The 21,847-nt window shown below is 36.8% G+C and overlaps 1 protein-coding gene across 4 annotated transcripts in view; it reads right to left on the bottom strand.

The window, feature by feature from the left end:
* DMD (dystrophin) overlaps window positions 1–21,847 on the bottom strand; it is a 1,192,425-nt gene that overhangs the window by 298,902 nt on the left and 871,676 nt on the right. For all 4 annotated transcript variants that reach the window (XM_086608718.1, XM_086608727.1, XM_086608735.1 and 1 more), the window contains one exon: window positions 12,146–12,263. In XM_086608718.1, the coding sequence (XP_086464844.1) occupies window positions 12,146–12,263 (118 nt within the window). The remainder of the gene's footprint in view (window positions 1–12,145; window positions 12,264–21,847) is intronic.

The following is a 21,847-nucleotide window of genomic DNA, read 5'->3' as shown; positions in this document are numbered from 1 at the left end:
AAAGACTTTTCTGGAATTACATAGAAAGTCTGTAGCAGATCTGGAAATTAAACTGAGGTCATCCGCACCTCTGATGATACAAGAAGTTTGGTCTTACTGTATTTTCATTGATCTCTAAAGGCAAAAACAATAATACATATGCTATCACACAACTGACCTTACTCACAAGGAGTAAGTCAGTGTTTAGTGTTTGGGAGGGGACTTATACTAGGAACAAAAATGAAGAACGGCAAATATTCCTCAGATGCAATCATATATTTGCAAGAAAGGAATAAAAAAATCCTGCTTTCTTTGCTGTGGTGTCTCACTGCCTTACCAGTAGGCTGCCTCAGTCTTTGTAAGTATTCTCTCTATATTTTCCATCAGATGTAAGAGGGTTTATCTTGATAGCCTGGAATTTTTTGTTACCCTTATCTTGCCTCTTCTTTCATTGATTAAAATTACAGATGCAACTAAATTAATCCCTAGTCCAAGTGTTTATATCAACGTTTGGGTGCCAGGTCCATTTCTTCCAGCTAAATGAACACACGATCATTTGTTCTCCGCCTTTGTCTCCAAGGATGAAGTATTTCCATCACTTTCAAAGTGATCTGTGGCTTCTCACTGACAAAAGTCACCCTGTGTGGGTAGTTATCAGAGAACAGCACCTTCATTGCTGATGGCAGCGTCTCTCTCAGTCCTCTCTGAGATGTTTCCAGCATGCAGTGCTAGAAGCACAGGCAGTGTTTCCGAGAAGAAACCAGCCAGGCAGAGACATGGACCTGCTCTGCTTCTGCTGCTGCAAGCAGCTGGGGGTTTATTAAACTTAAGAATTCAGAGATATCTCAAATGGTATCTGAGAAGCTGATAAGATCAAGTCTAAGAGAAGTTGTTTAATATCTAAAAATAAAACTATTATTTCACTATTTTTTTTCCTATTTTCACATATTACACATATTTTACATATTTCAACCAGAAAAGCAATGGTGTACTTCCTGTACAAAGCTGTGAAAATACCAACACCACTTCTGAAAGAGAATGTAGGCCCCCTCCGGAAGGATACTGGTGCTCTGGTTACCCGGGACATAGAGAAGGCTGAGGTACTCATTGAATTTTTTGCCTCAGTCTTCACTGATAAAGCCTCTTGTCTTACCACCCAAGCTGCGGAAAGAACTAGCAGGGACTGTGAGGATGAACCACCGCCCACTGTACTTGAAGAGCAGGTTCGGGAACATCTGAGGAACTTGAAGGTGCACAAGTCCATGGGACCTGATGAGATCCATCCGCGGGTCCTGAAGGAACTGGCGGATGAAGTTGCCAAGCCACTGGCCATTGTATTTGAGAAGTCGTGGAGGTCTGGCGAGGTCCCCGATGACTGGAAGAGAGGGAACATAACCCCCATTTTTAAAAAGGGGAACAAGGAGGACCCGGGCAACTACAGACCGGTCAGCCTCACCTCTGTGCCTGGCAAGGTCATGGAGCAGATTCTCCTGGGAACCATGCTAAGGCACATGGAGAGCAAGGAGGTGGTGGGTGACAGCCAACATGGCTTCACCAAAGGCAGATCGTGCCTGACCAACTTGGTGGCCTTTTACGATGGGGTGACAGCATCGGTGGACAAGGGGCGACCAACGGATGTCATCTACCTGGACTTGTGCAAAGCTTTTGACACTGTCCCGCACAACATTCTTCTCTCTAAACTAGAGAGGCATGGGTTTGATGGATGGACCACTCGGTGGATAAGGAATTGGCTCAATGGCCGCACTCAGAGAGTAGTGGTCAACGGCTCGATGTCCAAGTGGAGACCGGTCACGAGTGGCGTCCCTCAGGGGTCCGTGTTGGGCCCGGCCCTCTTCAACAGCTTTGTCGGTGATGTGGACAGTGGCATGGAGTGCACCCTCAGCAAGTTCGCCGATGACACCAAGCTGTGTGGTGCCGTCGACACGCTGGAAGGGAGGGATGCCATCCAGAGGGACCTCGACAGGCTGGAGAGGTGGGCCCGTACCAACCTCATGAAGTTTAACCAGGCCAAGTGCAAGGTCCTACATCTGGGTCGTGGCAATCCCAGGCACAAATACAGACTGGGCGGAGAATGGATCGAGAGCAGCCCTGAGGAGAAGGACTTGGGAGTACTGGTGGATGAGAAGCTCAATACGAGCCGGCAATGTGCTCTTGCAGCCCAGAAGGCCAACCGCGTCCTGGGCTGCATCAAGAGGAGCGTGGCCAGCAGGTCGAGGGAGGTGATTCTCCCCCTCTACTCTGCCCTCGTGAGACCTCACTTGGAGTACTGCGTCCAGTTCTGGAGTCCCCAACATAAGAAGGACATGGACCAGTTGGAGAAGGTCCAGAGGAGGGCCACGAAGATGATAAGAGGGTTGGAGCACCTTTCCTATGAGGACAGGCTGAAAGAGTTGGGGCTGTTCAGCCTGGAGAAGAGGAGGCTCCGGGGTGACCTTATAGCGGTCTTCCAGTACCTCAAGGGGGCCTACAAGAAAGATGGGGAGAGGCTGTTCAGGACGGCCAGTTGTGATAGGACAAGAGGTAATGGTTTTAAAATAGAGGGAGGTAGATTCAGGTTGGATATTAGGAAAAAAATTTTTACCATAAGAGTTGTAGAACACTGGAACAGGTTGCCCAGAGAGGTTGTGGATGCTCCATCCCTGGAGATGTTCAAGGCCAGGTTGGATGAGGCCCTGAGCAACCTGATCTAGTTGGAGATATCCCTGTTCCTTGCAGGGGGGTTGGACTAGATGACCTTTGAAGGTCCCTTCCAGCCCTAACCATTCTATGATTCTATGATTCTATGAATAGGCCTGTGCAACCACCTCTAAATCCAATAGTTTTCCTGCATTAGCTATGCTACAGACAGAGCCCTGGTCTGAGCTACAACAGCAATTTTCACAAGACATGTCCTGGAAAGAGGAGGTAAGAAGGAGGAGTAAGCAGGAGGGAACAGCCAGAGTGAAAGACAAGTGAAATGTCATGGTGCAAACAGAACAGCCTGGGAAGATGCAACATAGAAATTAGTTAAACTGATTATGCAAACCAGCATTTTCCACTTGGGGGACAAAGAGGAGGAGAGGAAATGGAGGATGTACACGAAGGCAGATGAAAACACACACCTAGGAGTCAGTGTTGGGAATGCAGCTGGAGGCGCACGCTTGGAAGGAGGCACTCATGGCGTGTCTTGCCATCCCAAGCAAACTCTCTCAGTCAAGACAGCTTTTAACCTCAGGGGGAACTCCGGTGTCTTTTCATAATGCCACGTTGCATCTATAAGATGGTTTTCATAGTTGTAAATGTGAATGGTTAAGTTTTCAGTGTTTTCATAGATTATTAAAATCACCCATAAAATAGATAGAAGTACAAACATGAAAATGCAAGAAGCATGTGTAACTGTGAAAGAATGGTTAAACTGTTTTGATACAGATGGCAGCAGATGTGCAACAGCACAGTTCCCAGTAACTGCTGTGCTTCAGGGGTTTTCTACCAGATAAAACACCTATGAAAATCTCACGATTCCCAAAAGTGCTAACCAATCATTAAATTCTGTCATCTCGTCCAAATCTGATAATAAATGCAAAATCTAAATTACTTTCTAATCAATTACTGACATCTATGTTGACAAAAGACACATTCAAATAAGTGATGTCATCAAATTCAGTAATAAAGAATGTCAGCATTGCAATGTTAACATTCACGAGTCCTGCAAAAGGTTAATCCCAGTAAATAATGAAAAGAAAAAGATAGCTAAAATCCAGGAAATTTAGTATTAAAAAACAAGTAATTTTTGATGCTTGTATAAACTGACTGAACTTCAACATTTAGAAGTTCAATTAAAACAAAATTATTGAAGTTATTAACTAAAAATATGAAAACTCTTTATAAAGGGAGAGAAAACTAGGAAGATAATGAGGCTTTTTGGGGATGCTTTTGTTGAAAATGGAGCTTTATAACTCCCTTAAAGAAAAAAGGGAATGCAGTCAAACCATATGATGCAGTATTTTTGAGAATCTCAAACCTCAAACATATGAAGAAGTCCTAGCATTTAGCAAGAAATAGAAATCTCCTATAAAAAAAAAAAAAAATCCATGATCCTGAGCAACTACACAGTCACAGATTAGGGTTAGGGAGTAACTCACTAAGGTTAGGGAGTAACTTTATTGATTGCCCAAATGGACCTTATATAGACAGAGTGATAGAATTTCACCAGTAGACAGGGAATTAAAATTGCTTACAAAAATAGTCTTCAATTTTGAAAAAACTTTGAAAACCAATCCCTAACGTGTAGAATGTTAATAGAGTTACAAATAATAACCAGTTGTTTCCCTCTCTTTCGCTTTTGGAGCTTGATCATTTTGGATATTTACCTGCAATGGATATGAGCCACAAATATGGTATAAGTGGTATAAATATTTTTAATGACAAATTATTAACACTACTCCTTTTAACATAGAAAATTGACTGAGTCTTTCCGGTAGGGTTCAAAGAGAAAAACAATTCCTTTCTGATTATCTGGCCACTATATCATTCGATGTAACATTCTTCTACCTCTGACTAGATAAATGTCAAACCTTTTCAGCATTTATTATTTTCAAATTTTGAAGTATTTTGTATAAATGTTAATTAAAATTTGTAAAATGAGATTGAATCCAATTTTGAAATCCAATCTAATTAAACCCAGATTTTTTGCTCTAACACTGTAAATTGGAAGTCTTACATTAGATACTGTTAAATATGTTGAAAACTCTAGAATAACTCAGTACTTGCTTTCCTAAAAAACTGCGAATTCTTGGCAGTTTTAGTCAGTTAAATATTTCAAAAAAATATATTAACATTTCTCTAATTGTTTAAGATATGAAAGAAAGATTTTGTATCCTGAGAAGTACTCTCAATATACTTCACATACTATTGAATTCTTAAATATTTTTCAGAAAGAAGTGGTACTAACAATTTTGGAGACAACAGAGTAAATGAGTAAGACCTGCAATCTCATCCTGTGTGGCAGTTGCTTATCTTTCCTTTACATTTTGCTTATAACACTTTTGCAAGTAAATTTGCTTCTTTCTAAAGCTAGAGACATTGGTCTTACTAAACTGAAAAAAGGAAGCTCCTTCAAATTGGTATATGCATGCAGATTTCTATGAATGTTAAAGATTTTCACAAAGACTTTAGGAACAAAGGCAGGTAGATACATAAAACCAGGCTGCTAAAATATGACTCCCCTTGAGCATAAAAGAAGGAAAAGATACCTCTAGCAACACTATTAATAGGACTTACTGTAGTAGGGGAGTAGACAATAGTACTTGGGGAAAGGAATTGCCTGCTGACAGCCTGTAAACAAGACTTTCTGTCATTTCATCTCCACTCATGGTTCTGGGCAACACTTACTTTCACCTAATTAGTGACTAGGTAGGTTGAACGTTGGGGTGTGTGTGTGAAGATTTATATGCTTTGGCCCTTTTACTAAAATCACCTCTACTGCCTCAGTCTCCAAACATTTTAAGAACAGCAGAGTAAATTGCAGAATATTAAACAGGCTTAAATTTTCCTGGCAGTATAAATTAGAATTTTTTTTGTCTGTATTCTGACTTACCACCTCTATTGATGAAATTGGTTCCTAAATGGTGACCAACTGAGGTTAAAAAAAAGACACAAAGCAGACAAACATCAGCTCTTACCAGAATGCCAGAACAAATCCTTCCCTGCGCTACAGTGGGAAGTATGTTTTCCTTCTGTCAGGTGATGGTATATCTCAAATCTTTCAACCGTTAACTGCACGTATTGCTGGCTACATCACACAATAATGCATGACTTGCTAGTGTGAAGCATCGCCCTACCAAAACATGCTTTCCTTGTTCAGGATGGGGTTTTTTTATTTTACTTTTCTGGGCCTAGTTAAAACTATTTAAAGGCTTTCTAAAAAATTTTATTTCCGTACCACTCTTTCTCAAAGGTCTATTCCTGTAGCACAGCCTTACACTCCTCACTGGACTTCACTGTTCATAAGCTCACAATTAGTAGACAACTCCCTTCGTGGTCATATTTTCCTGATGAGAGATTTGGTCAAACATTCTGCTCTCCTAGCTAACTTGGAAGACAGACAACAAAATTTTAGTAACACTTATGATTTGGGCAAATTTAAGTGCGTCTATCCAAATCAGCAAGCCAGGGTGTCTGTTCTCCAACACCGAGTGATTTCTAGGAACATAAAACTTAGGAGAACGTTTTTATCTATTTAGAAGTACCTGGTCTTGCACTAGCCAGATATGTTCCACCTGAATTACCACACAAGACAAAGTTTAGTAATCATCTAACTCTCTTCACAGGCTTGACAAGGTGAGCTCTAAACAAGCCACCAGCACTATTATCACCTAATACACTTAGCCGCTCTGGGACTATCAAAAACAGCCATGCCACTTTTACTGAAGAATATAACCAGAAATGGAAGAAGGTCACCTTGTAGTCTCACATCCTTTTTGAGAGAAATACAGCACCCGAAGTAGGCAGTTTAGATCTTGCCCTTTGTCCAGTAAGCCATATGCTTCCAGTATATATAGCCTGAGGAATAATATATAACTGTAACTCCCTGATCACTCAGACAGTTCTGGGGCATGTTCAGGAGCATGTTCATGTCCCATTCTTAAAGGGCAACTCTGCCTAGTATTCTAAAATAACCTCTTACTCCTTCTTAAAATGTCCCATAACTTTCTTACAAATCCTGTAGCAGAAAATGTGTGCAAAGCAAGGGTTTCAAACGAGATACTCTTCCCAGCAACATGCTATCCCTTTCAGAGCTATAGTTTTATCTTGTTATTGACACTTCTTTAACAACAAATGGTTCCTCCCTGCATTTCCATGGCATAGAGTTCTCATAGGAAAAAAAAGATTTCAGCTGTAAAGTACATCAGGATGATTAATGAACTTTGCATCTTTATGACATAGTGAAAGCTATGACTCAGGTTCTTGAGAGTATGTGGAATCCAGAGAACAGAATACTGGGGTTTATTCAATAATTCAGCTTAAAAATATCAACAAGATAACTAGGCAAACTGTATACAAGTAGAGTTTTCTCTTACACTTTTCTTTTAGTCTTGGTAACTAGGAGTTTTACTACTGGATGACAGATTCCAGATTTTTTTTTTTTTTTTTTCAAGAGGTAAACTATTTGTGCTCCATAGCTCTAAGAGAAAACCACATGGATGGCAGTACAATGGAGATGGCTATTTTATTAAGATGTTGAGAACAACTGTACAGCTGTAATTCACTGTGGCATTTCCATACATTTTGTTGTGAAAGTGATGACAAGTTAATGATTTTGCCATAAAACTGTCAAATACAGCAAACTATTCAATAAAGGCATTTTTATGGAGTGGCACAGAGACACTCAGACTCTTTTCAGATTAGTTCAAGCGCGGCTTTCCTAACAACCGATTATAACATATAGCTTTTCTTTTTTTAAAAACAAAAATCCCAAATAAACAAAAAACAAACTACAAAACCAAAATAACTCTTCTGAAAACAGCCTCTAAAAATTATTCATACATTTGTGGACTTAGTTTTAAAAAGTGCCAAATAAAATTTCAAAAGGAATCATTTGATCCCAATGTGTAATTTCTGACCAAAATAGTCTTTATTGAAATGCTTGCAATTATTGTTATTTATGTATTTAATTTAACTGAACTTAAACTGAACTGATACTTTGAGAGTTTGCTACATTTCACACAATTGCTGAAGAATGATGTGTGTTACTTTGGCTTCTTCTAATCTTGAAAGGGAGATTCTTTGGTCAGTAAGAGATTATTTCTTCATGGAGTTCTATAAATATTCATTTTCATACCTCCTCTCTATCACTTACACAGCCAGAAACCACATTACAAAATTGGGATGCAAATTACTAGCAAAGTAAAACTGTAGAAAGGTTATTCACCGTTATCATTTGCATGTGTGTGAACACAGCAGTAGGAAGGCCTGATATTTAAAGTTTCTTACGCTTCCAGGATCCAGCAAGATCTAACATAGCCTTTGTAATTTGGTATTTCTGATTCTAAGACTGTAAATTTGTTTTTATTTTCTCTCAGTATATTTCTTATTGACTTGTTACCGGCTTTATGTATTCTATACAAGGGAACTGATGGAAAAGAAAAGGAATTTCAAAGTTTAATTACTTTATTATATTCAAAGTTGCTTATAAGCTCATTCAATTTAAAGAAACAACACTTTCATCAGCAGTAAAGTAAAGTTTTCTGGAGCTGTGATGCATTATGTAGAGAAAAACATTATTGTGCAGCATATGGTTCTGTTAGAAAAGAAGGTTTTATCGAGGGCATTAAAAGAGCAGAGAGATATCTTGGTTTTTCCCCACATCTTTTCCTGAAGACTAAATGTAATTATTATTCTTATGTATTCTCTAATGTATTACTTGTAAACAAAGTATGATTTACATAGAATTAACAGAGATTTGAATATAACATTATGTAAACACAACACAAGCTTTATTTTATAGAGCCATGATCTTTTTACCTAGTATAGTTACTGCAATTTCATAAAGATAATGAAGTAAGGGTGGAGAAAAAAGGTTCACAGGAAATAATTCAACTGTATGAGCTTATCTTTAATGTCTGCTTCTATTTCCTAAAGAAAGACTAAATCTATGCAATACTACAACACTTCTGTTGAAAAATAATCTCATGATCATTGACTTTTTGCAATTCTCCATAGAGATTGTCTAATAAATGTCTTTTGATTTTCTTGATTTTGTATAAAGTGTTTACCTTGTTTGTTTTTATAAATACTTTCAAAGGCAATAATGGCATCTAAATATAAATCAAAGCTAGACTTTAACAAACATATTATAGAAGTTTCTGCAAGCAGAATGATGTAAGACTTACTAGTGCTAGCAGAGAATCCAGAATCTTCAGGGTTTTAATTCCAGTTGATGACACACTGACCTATCCTGCGACCAAGAATGCTCTCTTGTAGAGTAGCTACGAGTCTCATATAGTATTTATAATATATCCACTCAATGATATTGGCCAGTTGATTGTGTTGGGTTTTTTTTGCTAGCACCTTAATAGCAAAAAGCAATGAACAATATACTCATACAAATTACCCCATCTTCTCAGCTTTTTACTGCTCAAAGCTTGAGATCCCGTACTTCAGCCTGGGAAGAGGTAATGCACTAGATATAGGCAAGCCTACCAGCTCCTATGTGACAGACCAACACAGTGCAATGCAGCCCTGCACGCCCTTTCCGTCGTGATGGGGTTCAATGCACTTGGCACCTGATAGCCTGACATTACAGGAGGCTGCACATGAGAGTTGTACACAGCTTCTGCAGAAGAGCACTAATGGCACAGTGTTGATGTTCAGGCCATGAAACCGGATAGATTTGAATGACTACTAATAACTGCTAAGACATAACCATGGTAACCTATTTGTATTCATGAAAAGGGAAAAAAAACACAGGAAATGTGAAACAGCCTGCAGGTGAGGTAGTCAGGGAGGACTTGCAGCAGGATTCTGGTGCAAGGTCCAAGTATAACAGAGAGGATGCTCTCTAGGGCTGTGGGGAATGTGCAGCCCTTAGAAACTGGAGCAGGTTCTCCAGTTCAGGGTTCAGCTCTGGCTGTGAGCAAGATTCCTGGGGGTGGACTTGGGGACAACACACTGGGTGCAGTAGGCTGGGCTCAATATGTGCTGGACCACAAGGCAAAATAACTGCACTAGGTGAGAGCATGGTACAGTACAGCAGGCTTCAGAGGAGTTGTGCTAGAGAGCATCCCAGCTGTGCTGGGGATAAGGAGAGTCTTCCTATGTCCAGGACAGCATAGCACTGTGAAGAGGTGGGAGGAGTGAACTACCTTCACAGTAGCTGCATCAAGAACAAGTGGATCCTGTCTATACAGGCATTTAACAGGCCTAATTCAAACCAAACAGAGCAATCTCCATCTTCTTCATACAACATACGGGGGAGGGGCGGGGGGGGGGAGGCATACAATATAAAAATTACTATTGTTGTATTAAAGAAGTACTTTAGGTGAATGTATGCCAGATTTGGCATATATCTGGAAAAACCTTATGCCACACTGTAAAGTCCTAGGGGAAAAAAAAACACTAGAAATATCATGATCTCCTTAAAATTCGAAAGTAATAAATAGCTCTTGAATACTGTTTAGTACTACCTACAATTATACAAATATAAACTAACTAAGCATGAAAAAACCTTCATTAATTGAGTTTGCTTCCTTAGAAGGTTGGATCAAAAATGGCCCCGCTTTCCCTCCATTGTAGAAACACAGACCCTGTATGTTTCTGACACTAAATATTTTGCTTACTTTAAGGTTATTACACTAACAACAACAAGATGATGTTAGAAGATGCTATACAACAGCAAGAGGTACTTGAAAGAACACAAAGGGACATAACTTGTATCTACTGTATCATAAGGTGCACTTTTGCAGTCAAGGATATTGGCAGCTTCAACATAGAAAATTGCTAAATCACAGCAAAAATGAATCTTGCATACTTCAAGTTCAAAACCAACTAATCATTTTGAGAATTCTTATAGATAAAAACTAAGAAATCGCCATGTAAAATATATTCAATGCACTACTAGCCACAGATGCAAGCTTTAATATAGTTGGGTTACTACATACTCATTCATGATCTACAGTTCGATAGCTTGCTTTCCTTTTTTTTTCTGTATGAGAAAGAAGCATTTAATCTACCTCAGAAGGCAATTTCACGTAAAGTTAAGTGCAGTTCTCCAACAGAACAAAATTTAGTCATGTATACAATTCACCTGAGGGCATATAGGAATTATGCATCTTCAGAAGACTTTTCTCAGAATTAAAAATAGAAACATACTAGAAAATACTGATGGGATCACTACATATGTTAGTTTTGAATAAGAGCTGTAAAGTTAAGGTACACTTCATCTGAATTCAACTCAGTATGTAATTCTAAAATTAATGTGCATGTCAAACAGGAACAGGTTCTTACGTAATACATAAGCACTATCCATTTCTTCGCAAACTACAAATGAAACAAATGCAGCTTCTCTCTCTCAGTAATATGTTTCAAGGCCAGGAAAAGAATAACAGTTAAACAATGTTATTTTACCAATATATAGTCTAAATAGTATCTGTATGTGCTACTAACACCAATGCAGTCCAAACATGCAATGTTGACATATTATGGAAAGTATTTACCTGATGGAATAAAAGGAAAGAGATAATGTACATATATATTTTTTTTTCTTTTCAAATTATGGAGATAGAGAAGTTAAGCCTATGTATACACCTTCACAGTCATCAGTTCAAGGGAGCAATCCCTGGTCTCCAGGCCAAGATGTACAGAACAGTTTACATCCACCTAAAGCGAATTGGCTGTGTCCACGTACAAAGCATTTGGCCTGGGTCTTCTTTAAGCTCCACAGGGGACTTCTAGGACCATAAGAAATTCTTTTTTTTTAAAGTTTTTAGTCCTCAGTACTCAAAATGGTAACTGAAGATGTACAAAAGTCCACGACAGAGGGCTGCTTTTATATCATGAACTTGTGAGTGTTTCATCTTATAACAAAGGGTAGAAGGACATGCAAACATCCAAGAGTGACAAGACTACATATTCTATAGACTTCTTCTAAAACTAAATCTAGTAATTTTTCCACCTCAGACACAACCAGTTGATTAATTCTGGAAAGGGAAACAAGACTGAAGAACTTATACAGACTAATACATCAGACTTCTGCATCATCTGAAAAGAGATAGAAGAAGAGGCCGTGGCTGTTCTATGGGGGATGGATTTGAAAGCTTCTTACAAGCCTACAGCTATACTCTGTGAGTTCTTTCTTCTTCCTCTTTGCTTAAGAATAAGTGTATTTCATTATCTGTAGTGATCACATTTGATATTTTCTACAATATGCTTCCACTATGAAGACAAGCAATGTGAAATTAAGGTGAAAAAATTGAAATATAAGATCACTGAATTTCACTTATATTTCTTTTATATGCAATTTGGATAATCTATGTGAGAACTGTCTCCTGATGGAACTCTCCTTCTCATGGCAAATACATAAAATGTCTGAAAAATGCTATGCTTATCAAGTATTACGACGTTTTCCATATTTTCTGAAACATCATATGACAGCAGAATCACCACTTACTGCGGTCAGTAATTATCGTTCTGGCCTCTTGATTGCTCGTCTTGTTTTTTAGGTTTTGTGCTGCAGTAATTAGTTCATCCAGTTGGGGACGTCTTTGCTCCAGATCCTGTAGTATTGCCTAGTTGCACACAAATACAAAAATAAAACAAAAAAAAAAGTATGTAGAGCTGTTGAGAAGACCACATATTGGGACTCTTTTTTTGTGCGAGCTTGATTTAAAGTAGAAAGATTGTTTGCTGTTTCAAATAATATGAAGAACTGGGTCTAGACCTTCCAAAGATTGTTGTTATTCTTAAAATAAAAATATTAAGTATAACTTGCAACAACAATTTTAAAAGAACCTATAAAACTAAATATGAAATGACAACCATTCTTCACTTTTTTAACTCATCAAATTATGTAAGGGTAACCTATTTTCCTCTATAAAGATATAGAAGGATACTATTCTCTTAGATTTTACAGTATATTTTTTAAAAAAATAGAGGTTTACAGTTTACATTCTTATCAGATTAGGCAGAATTTTCCTAGTAACTCATGAAGTCTAATTAATTATTTTTCCTTAATATTTTAAGTCTGTCTTTTGTTTAACACTATCTATTGGTTTAAAGCCAATGTGAGACTGTTAATGTTGCTTTTTCTGTCCTGACACCTTACCTAGCAGAAAAGTAATTGACACTCACAATAATTTATATATTTGTTAAGCAAATACATAAAGCCCAGGACAACTGGACTAGAAAGTAAGAAGCAGATGTTGAGTTTCTCACAGGGAAAAAGATGGGCTTCAGAACAATGAATCATGGTCTTTAGGAGGTAATAAAACCCAAAATACAATAGCTTTAGATATAATGAAAATGACCAGTCAAGGAAATAAGACATAAAAGATTTATGCATATATTATTTTAATTTATTTTGAAGAATTAGGGAAGAGGAAACAAACAATCCGTTCAATGATTTCCCACATAAGAATCATCCAAGGATGTATTTAAAAGATATTGACCAAATCTAACAGGTTCATACCCCTATCGTGCAGCTTCCAGAAAAGATACTCATTAGATTTCCTGGTCTTAGGAGCAGGAAGTAGCAATGACTTTTTTTCTGCCCACAATTTTGAGTCACCATAACAGGTAGTATGTTGTCAGGTAGCTAGTAGGTACAGAGGATTTTTACTTCTCAAGCTTTCTATGTGGACAGTGGTTAGACAATCTGTTAGCATGCTCACTGGGCTATTGACTATGTGTCTTGAGTATTTTATTGTCTTAAAAGTCTTTTCTTTCCCCTGTCTCAAAGTGCTTTTATTCTAAATAATCGTACTTTATTTTAACAAGCTATTATTTATTCACTGACTGCGCTGGATGGAAAAGACCTACAGAGTCTGATCTTAAATTTGGCCCTCCAACCTGAGATTACAGTTATGTAATTTCACCAAGTTGAAGGTGACAGGTAAACGTCTGATATAATTTTCTGTTCAATTGGATTAACAAAAGTGCAAGAGAATATCACTTCCAGTAACTACAGCATGTATCATCAAAAGCAAGCTAAAAGCTACACAGTTTCATTTTTGTTCAGTTACAAGCTCTTCAGAAAAAAAGGTAATTTTCAAGATACATATCTAGCTACAACCTGCAAAATTCTTGCCTTTAACTTCTATATCAGAAGATCTTTGAAAAATCTACTACAATTGGCTTTCTAAATCCATACCCAACAGTTTAGTTTTTAGGCATTTTTTCACTTGTATACTGATTAGATTGCATACAGAGACACGCAGTTAAAGCAGCAGCTTGCATAATTAAGCAAAGAACAAATTTCTCATTAGAAGGCTCTCCTTAGTGAAAGCACTCAAGAAAAAGAAATAAAATCTACTGATGCAGTTACTACCTCTAGATATCTATGGGCTTTCAAAATTCCATTTTCGAGGAAGACAAGTTAATGAGTGACATGAATTTTACAATAGAAAAAGCAGTCCCATTGCAGTCTAACAACATCTGCATTATATGTACTGCCAAAATGGACTATGCAGAAGGAGCACTAAAACATGTACAACATGCTCATGTAATTGTGTGGCCTCCAAAGTAGTATTTCCCTTTCTCTCTTGTTCCCCTACTTAGAAACTGTTTAGAAGAGGAAAAGCAAATAAAGTGATTCTAAGGTCTTATGCCAACAGTGACTCTACACTGTTCTCTAAAGTTTCCTAAATATAATTTTTATATTTGATATACTGAATAGGAGAATGATTTATTTGATCCAGCCTGAGTCTCCAACCAGACACTGAATGCTATGTTTGTATCACAGAAGAAAGCTTCTGCTATATGAAATCTAGTAAGAAACAAAGCAATAGGTAAAGACTGCGCAGTAAGGATTTGCTCAGTACCAAAATGAGAGAATGGAACCGACGCATGCCTAAGTGCTGTACAGAATGTTTTACTCACAAGACCCATCTGCAGTTCCTGAACTGGACACTCTGGAAAACTAGCAATGCTTCTTTAAAACGAGTCTTGCTAGTTCTGCTCAGGAACACAACAATCTCACCCCTATATGGACTATAAGGACATACTTCCCTCTGCCATTTGATGTGTCAGAAGACAATAACATATAATTATAGAACAGGTGTTTTTTTCTTAGTTTTAGAAAGTTAACCAGTCAGACTAAGGAAGAAATAACATTCCTCAAATTAATATTCTTTCTTTGATTTAATACAAAGTGTGTGAGAACCTTACCCAAACGATGTTCTATTTCATTTGATGAAATTGTATGAAAAAATTGTTGTAAAAATGTTACAACGTTTATTGGTATAATTTTACCAATTGGTCCGATCTTATAGATTTAGTAAACATACGTTCCACATGGAACTTACATTTGCAATGTACACATACAAACCCTGATGGAAACTTGGATAAGTAGGTACTAAATAACATCATTCCTGAGTCTTCCTGTGATCAACAGCAACACTTCAGCTCCACTTAAAGTATTATCAACCTCAGAAAAATATTCTGTGACTGGATAAACTAATCATAAAAATTGATGTTGTGGGTTACAAAAATACAAATAATTATGCTAGGAAGAGAAGTGTTTTGATGAATACAAATTAAAAGACCACTAAATATGATTTTTAGGGGAAAAAAATTGAAATGTTTCAAAGTATTAGCTGAAAATTTCTGAAATCAGAAACAATTCCTATATGGAGAGACTTTTAAAAACTTACAAATTCAGCCAAATAGTTGATGTTGTAAAACTGGATCCTCAACAGAAAACTAAGTAGAAACTATTAGAAGACGTTGTTACAACAGCCATGGGAAGAAAAACTCATTAATAGTGGCACCCCGGTGGAGGCACAGCAGCTGCAACAGACCAGATGCCTCTGATTCGGAATGTCAGTACGCTGAAACAAATGTGCTATGTAAAAATGGGTAATACAGAAATAAGAGTTATTAGAAAAGGATTTTCAAAATAAATTAAACAGAAATCTATCTAGTCCCCATCAGATCACCAAAAGCACAGGTACAAACACTTAAGAAGTCAGCTACACTAGAAGTACTTTTTTTTTCACTAATAACTTGTGTTCTTGTGCATATAATTTCCCTTTACTCTCATTTACCTAGTGCTCTGTAAAGGTACAATAAAGTATTCTGCAAAATATTATAGACTACATTTTAATCAAGAAATTAGTATTTAATAATAAACATAATTCCACATGAGTAGATCAACAATGAAGAAGGACCATTGACATCCATGGTTATACAAATACATCTTTAAACCCCCAAAAGAGCTTTTATTTTTCTTCCATACATCTATTAGTGTCAACATAATAATGCTGGGTGACAGCACAGTAATGGAAAGATGAGATTCAGTCATCAAACTTGTCTACACTTTGTTAGAAAGCGAAGCTATTAACTTTTAACAATCTTTCCACATTTGTGGACAGCAGCTGCTCAAAAGAACAATCTAATTTTCAGGTTCCTAACTTTTATGATTTCTTCACACAAAATGGGGGTTGAGATATGGAACAAATTGTTCAAGTCAGCAACTGAAATAACTTGTATAAAAAATGCTAAAAAAATAAACTGAAACAGGTCAAGTGTGACAAATTCTTGGTGGGACTGCAAGGTTTGAGGCTAAGAATTAAAATATTCTCTAGCTTCATAATGTACAGCATGCTGCAGCCTGAATACTTGCCACTCTAGCCATGAGTGTAGTAGTTTGTATAAAAGACAGGATCTTTAAAATCTATCCAATAATTTTTCCTTTTTTCTTGACTTTATGACAAGTGTTATTAAATTGGAATATCTGAATTCCAGGATCATTTCAAGTCCTAAACATTCAACCAATCATTTACTAGTGCTGATTATGGGTATTTGCCCTTCAATATAAGAAGCAACTTTCTTCACATCAAAGCCAGGGCTTCTCATCTCCCATTGCTGAACTTGAAACATATAAACGAGAGTTAAAGTTGCTGTTCTGCAGCATTGTATCATTGTGTCTCAGTCTGTATGCTTCTTTAAAAAGGCTCTGGGTCTACTTCGTAACTGTTTTGCATTTTTAAGTTGAAAAATGACTCTGAAAACAAACAAGTTCAAATGCCATAAAAAAAATAAATATTATTGAGTAAAGTGGGTCTCACAATTCCTTTTTAGTGTTTAACTGAGGAATCCTCTATATGAGTAATGATTACCATGTCTTCACAATTTTCTGTGTATTTACGTGCTACTAGTCAAATATAGTTTGCTATCTATTTTATACTTTTTTTTTTTTTTTTTACTAGTTAAGAATGCTAACAATGAGTGATCTGAAAAATGATGTTTGGTCAAAAAGGAGATTTAGGGAAGACCTTCCATAATAAGAGCAAACTAGAAGCACCATTTTGTCATAAACAACACATGACTGAAGACTAAAACTTCCCAACTGTTTGAGATGGTTTATTTTGGCCCACCCCCAACCTCGTTTAATGAAATGAACCGGTGGACCACAAAAGCACAACTGAACGGTTAATATGGGAATGTAAGAGAGAAGGAAGGTATATTTCTCTTCTTATGAAACTATTCACTCCTCCAAACTCATCACGATATTCTTAGAAAAAGCAGAGTTCTATTAAACAGTTGTTGAGGAAATGATTTGCTCATCTTTTGAAAAACTTTAAACTCTAAACCTTAGATTTAAACAAAAAATGAAGTAATTACTTTCTGAGCAAAATGTATAGCCATGACAACTTTTACTTAAACAAATGAGTTTCTTAAGGCTGGTTGGTTCTCTAAATATAATATGTTATATATATACCTAGAAAGAGAGAAAGCTTTGGAAAAAAGCTTGCTAACAATTTCAGAAAATGCATATATGCAACACCTACAATTCATCTGCATAATAAAATTGGCTTTGTTAAGTTATTCCTCCCAAGCGCAATTTGAATTTGCTTTCTTGTCAATAAACAGAAAGGAAATAGGAGAGAAAATGATCATTTACATGCTCTCTACATTTAAACATAAAATTATGAAATAATGAAAGTAATATAATTCAGCAAAGCATTCTTTTTAAAATAAAAAAATTTTGTTTTGGCTATTAGCTGTTTTGTGCTTTCCCTCCAAAGCACGTATAATTTGAGGAAAATAAGATCTAGAGTTACTGTTAAGCAGTGTTGCTAGCTGATTGGTATCTGTCAGTGAAATCAAAACATTAACAGACTGGACGGTATGATTTGATTTTGCCTGAGTGATTTATGCAGTTTAAGTTTTCATAGGCATATATTTTTATGCCCACTTAAGGCCCATTCAAGAAGTGCTTAAGTAGCTCTCACCACTGTCTTAGTAGATATATCAACTCCATTAGTGATGCTGTGGGAAAGCCACCAGTGACAGCTTATCAGATGTCTCACTAGATGCATGAAAAAGCATCATGGAATTTTTGTATGCTTTTTGTGACAGTCACTCAACAAATTATGTTGGTGGCATTGTAAATGTCTGAGGACGATTCCTTTACAACTTATGAATTCTCGTTCATACTAGGAAGATACGACAAGAAAAAGTGCAACATGCTGTTGATATACACTAAACAAACCAAGTAAAACAGGGAGTACTTAATTTGAATCTTCATGCTTTGACCAACAATGTAAGGTGAAGCTGATGGCTGGAGCTGGGGTAACTCTCACCCTCTCTCTTCCTCCTCTGCTCCCCATTTGTCTATAGAAAGGACTTTGGGAGCAGGTATTGCAAGGTCTCTAGGGAAAATTGACTGAAATGTAGAAGAGAAAAATGTAGAAGAGAAAAATGTAGAAGAGAAAAATGTAGAAGAGAAAAATGTAGAAGAGAAAAATGTAGAAGAGAAAAATGTAGAAGAGAAAAATGTAGAAGAGAAAAATGTAGAAGAGAAAAATGTAGAAGAGAAAAATGTAGAAGAGAAAAATGTAGAAGAGAAAAATGTAGAAGAGAAAAATGTAGAAGAGAAAAATGTAGAAGAGAAAAATGTAGAAGAGAAAAATGTAGAAGAGAAAAATGTAGAAGAGAAAAATGTAGAAGAGAAAAATGTAGAAGAGAAAAATGTAGAAGAGAAAAATGTAGAAGAGAAAAATGTAGAAGAGAAAAATGTAGAAGAGAAAAAAAGCTTAAAAAACTGAGGTCACAGGGAAAACAACTATACTGCTCGAGAACTGCAGGAGGCAGATACCGTTCTACTCATTCACAAATGGGGTAGTTAGCAAGGAAAGGTACATGCAGCATGGATCAGTCACAAGTAAGGTACAAGAATAAGACTTCTTGAGAGGCTAAAAGTCAGCCAAGGCCCACCGAGATGTTTTTTACCATCTTTACTTTTTTACATTTTTACTTTTTTAGATGTTTTTTACATTTTTACTTTTTTGCATTTCACAGAGATCTTAAACTAAGACAATCACTTATCTTGAATAAGCACACTTTACTCCTTGCCACCTATCCATCTATTGTCACATATTGACACGAATCAAATGAACATATTTCACATAGGTTATTTACTTTGTCACATTTTTAAACAGAAGACACATTTACCTTGCATAAACCAGTATTGAATAGACATAATATTATATTATGAATATAAGCAAAACAAGCAGGTATTTTTAGCTATTCCTTTTTTAAAAATTAAGACAATAACTAACATTTTTTTGTGGAAAACGAAAGCTAACAGTTTAACTAAAGATGTTCCATAAATTATCCAATTTTATAGGAAAAGGTTAGAATGAATCAATTTTATGCTCTGAAAAAACCCACAGAATTACTTCCTCAGTTCCTGCTAGAGCCTCTGGAAATCTTTGATTACTTCTACTGGAAGTTTTCTCCAGTAATAGCAGGTTAATAACAATTAAGAAGAAGAAAAGGGATTGACACAGCATCATTTGCCAGATAAATTTTCCTCTAGAACCTTATGACACTAGATATTTTTTTCAAGAATAAGGTAAAATGAAGAAAGAAGATTTCACCAGGTTTGTTTAAGTTTGCTTTTGAAAAAGAAAACAGAAACTGTTATATCAATTCTTTCTTACAGTGAACTTAATATTGTGTGTGTTTCTTATTTATCACATCCGATAAGAAATGTTGCAATAACTTCAGTCCAGATCTAGTAACTTGGATCCTTATCTTTATTTGTATCTCATTGTCATTCTGAAAGATGAGAACTATACAAAGCAACAAACCTAGTTTTGGTACCTAAACCTTTCTGATATATTCAGAAAGCTTTTACTCCTAGAGATATACTTTTGCCTTTCATTTTTATTTTAATTTTTGTTGCTTTGTTTTGTTGTGCTTGTTTGTTTGTTTTACTTCTAATTTTTATTCCTCCATATTTCAGTTGCTATGTACTTAATTAAGGCCAACAATAACACAGAAGATAAAGGTAGAAACTTGAAAAAATCTGATGTTGTTCGTGTTTCATGAACAGTGAAGGAAGGAACTGTACATAATGTGGATATTGCAAGTCCAGGAAAAAATATTTCATTTAAAAGACTGGACATTATGAAGGAAAAAAAATGGTGTACTTTAAAAATGGATTATTAAAAGTTTGAACTAGGCAAAACTTACCTTTAGAATTAATTTGAGTGAGGAAATCTCAAGATCTCAATTACCAGCAAGAGTCCGTAAATTTTTAATACCATCTTGTCTCAGTAGTGTTACAGAGACACTAGTCTTTTGAAAAGACTGTATTTAACACTCAAAAACTATGATTTGCCCTTCAAGATGTAAGAAGCTATGGGGCAGGTTGAGAAACTGATGTAAGTGCTGCACGCTTGAATATCACCACACGTAGCTAAAGTAGGAGCTGTAGCTGGGTTAGGTCCTCCAGTTATTTTGCAGTGTGAAAAGCGGGTGGAGAGTAGATGCCTCAGACAGGAACTCAGCCACTCGTAGGCAGTGTGGAAAGTTGTCTAGCCACTGCATGACTAGCAAAAATACACTAGCACTCCTTGTCTTGGCACAGGTGGTGGGTGTCTGGGGACAAGGGGAGGGTCTTTGCTTTCTCTTTCCTGTCCTGGGACTGCTCAACTCTTTTCTGAACAATTCAACAAAAGAGGCACAGACTAAAACCAACATCCAATCTGGTGGCCAGAACCGGGTCTGACCCGGTTCTGAAATCAGGGAAGTTACACGGAGCAAATTCCCTCTCCTGCAACCAGAACCCCTTTACGCAAACCCATCGCATTCCACCCCTCGCCTCTGCGAATTTCATATTTAGGCACAACTTCAGTCACATCAACATTACAACAGTATCATAACAGCGTTGAACAAGAACACACAAAAGAGGAGTAGGTTGTAAAAAAAACAACCTACTCCCCTTCACCAGTCACAACAATCTAAGCTGAATTGTTTGCCAATTCAACAAAAGAGGCACAGACTAAAACCGACCAGAACAGCCTGGTGTAAAGAACATTTCTGAAAAGTGGGAGATAAGAAAGACGCTAAAAGCAGGTGACTCACTGCCAAGATGGATGCCTTATGCGCTAGAAAATGTACAAAGGAACAGAAAAAAGGCAGCGGCTCTTCCTCCATTTGCAGTGAAAACTCTTTTTATATGCTGATGAAGAACACCTGGCAGATTAAAGCACATATTCATGAGAGGCAGGTGAAGGAGGGCTTACTCTGAGGATGGGTACTAGATTTTAAATTTCAGTAGAGCAGGTTAGAAGAGCTTCTATTCACATGCAAAAGCCAAACTGAAGGAGCACAGGAAATGGCGCTGTTGCGGAGCTAAGCACCAGCAGAGCTGGGCAGGTGTGTCAAGGCTGGGAAACAGTTGCCTAAGTTATGCAATTATGCCTCATTTTAGACTTTTCTGTCATTTTACGGTGCCATCCCTTGGTCAGCTTGCTGCAGAGGGTAAATTTGCTTATGCTAAGTGCCATCAAAAACAGTTTTCTGATAGTACAGTAATTATTAATTATGGAAACAATAGAGTTAAAAAGATATATTGGCTGGAAATTAAAGAAAGCGAAGTTCAAACAGAAAAGATGTAAATTCTTAGTAGTGAGTCCATTTAGAAATAAGTGCAGACGACTAAAGAATGTAAGAGGTTCTTAATTAATAGAATTGTGTAAATCAAGATCACATTATTTTTTTAATAGAAAGTCAGACATAATTTTGAAGAGCAGGAAGAGGAATCCCTACATAAAATCCCATGGATTACAGTTTCATAAATACTATATAATCATACCAGTCCTTTCTGACCTTGAAAACTATGAATTCATGAGAAATTAAA

This window comes from Tauraco erythrolophus, chromosome 1 (assembly GCF_009769465.1).
Source record: "Tauraco erythrolophus isolate bTauEry1 chromosome 1, bTauEry1.pri, whole genome shotgun sequence".
Lineage (NCBI taxonomy): Eukaryota > Metazoa > Chordata > Aves > Musophagiformes > Musophagidae > Tauraco > Tauraco erythrolophus.
This window is presented reverse-complemented; position numbering and strand designations above follow the sequence as displayed.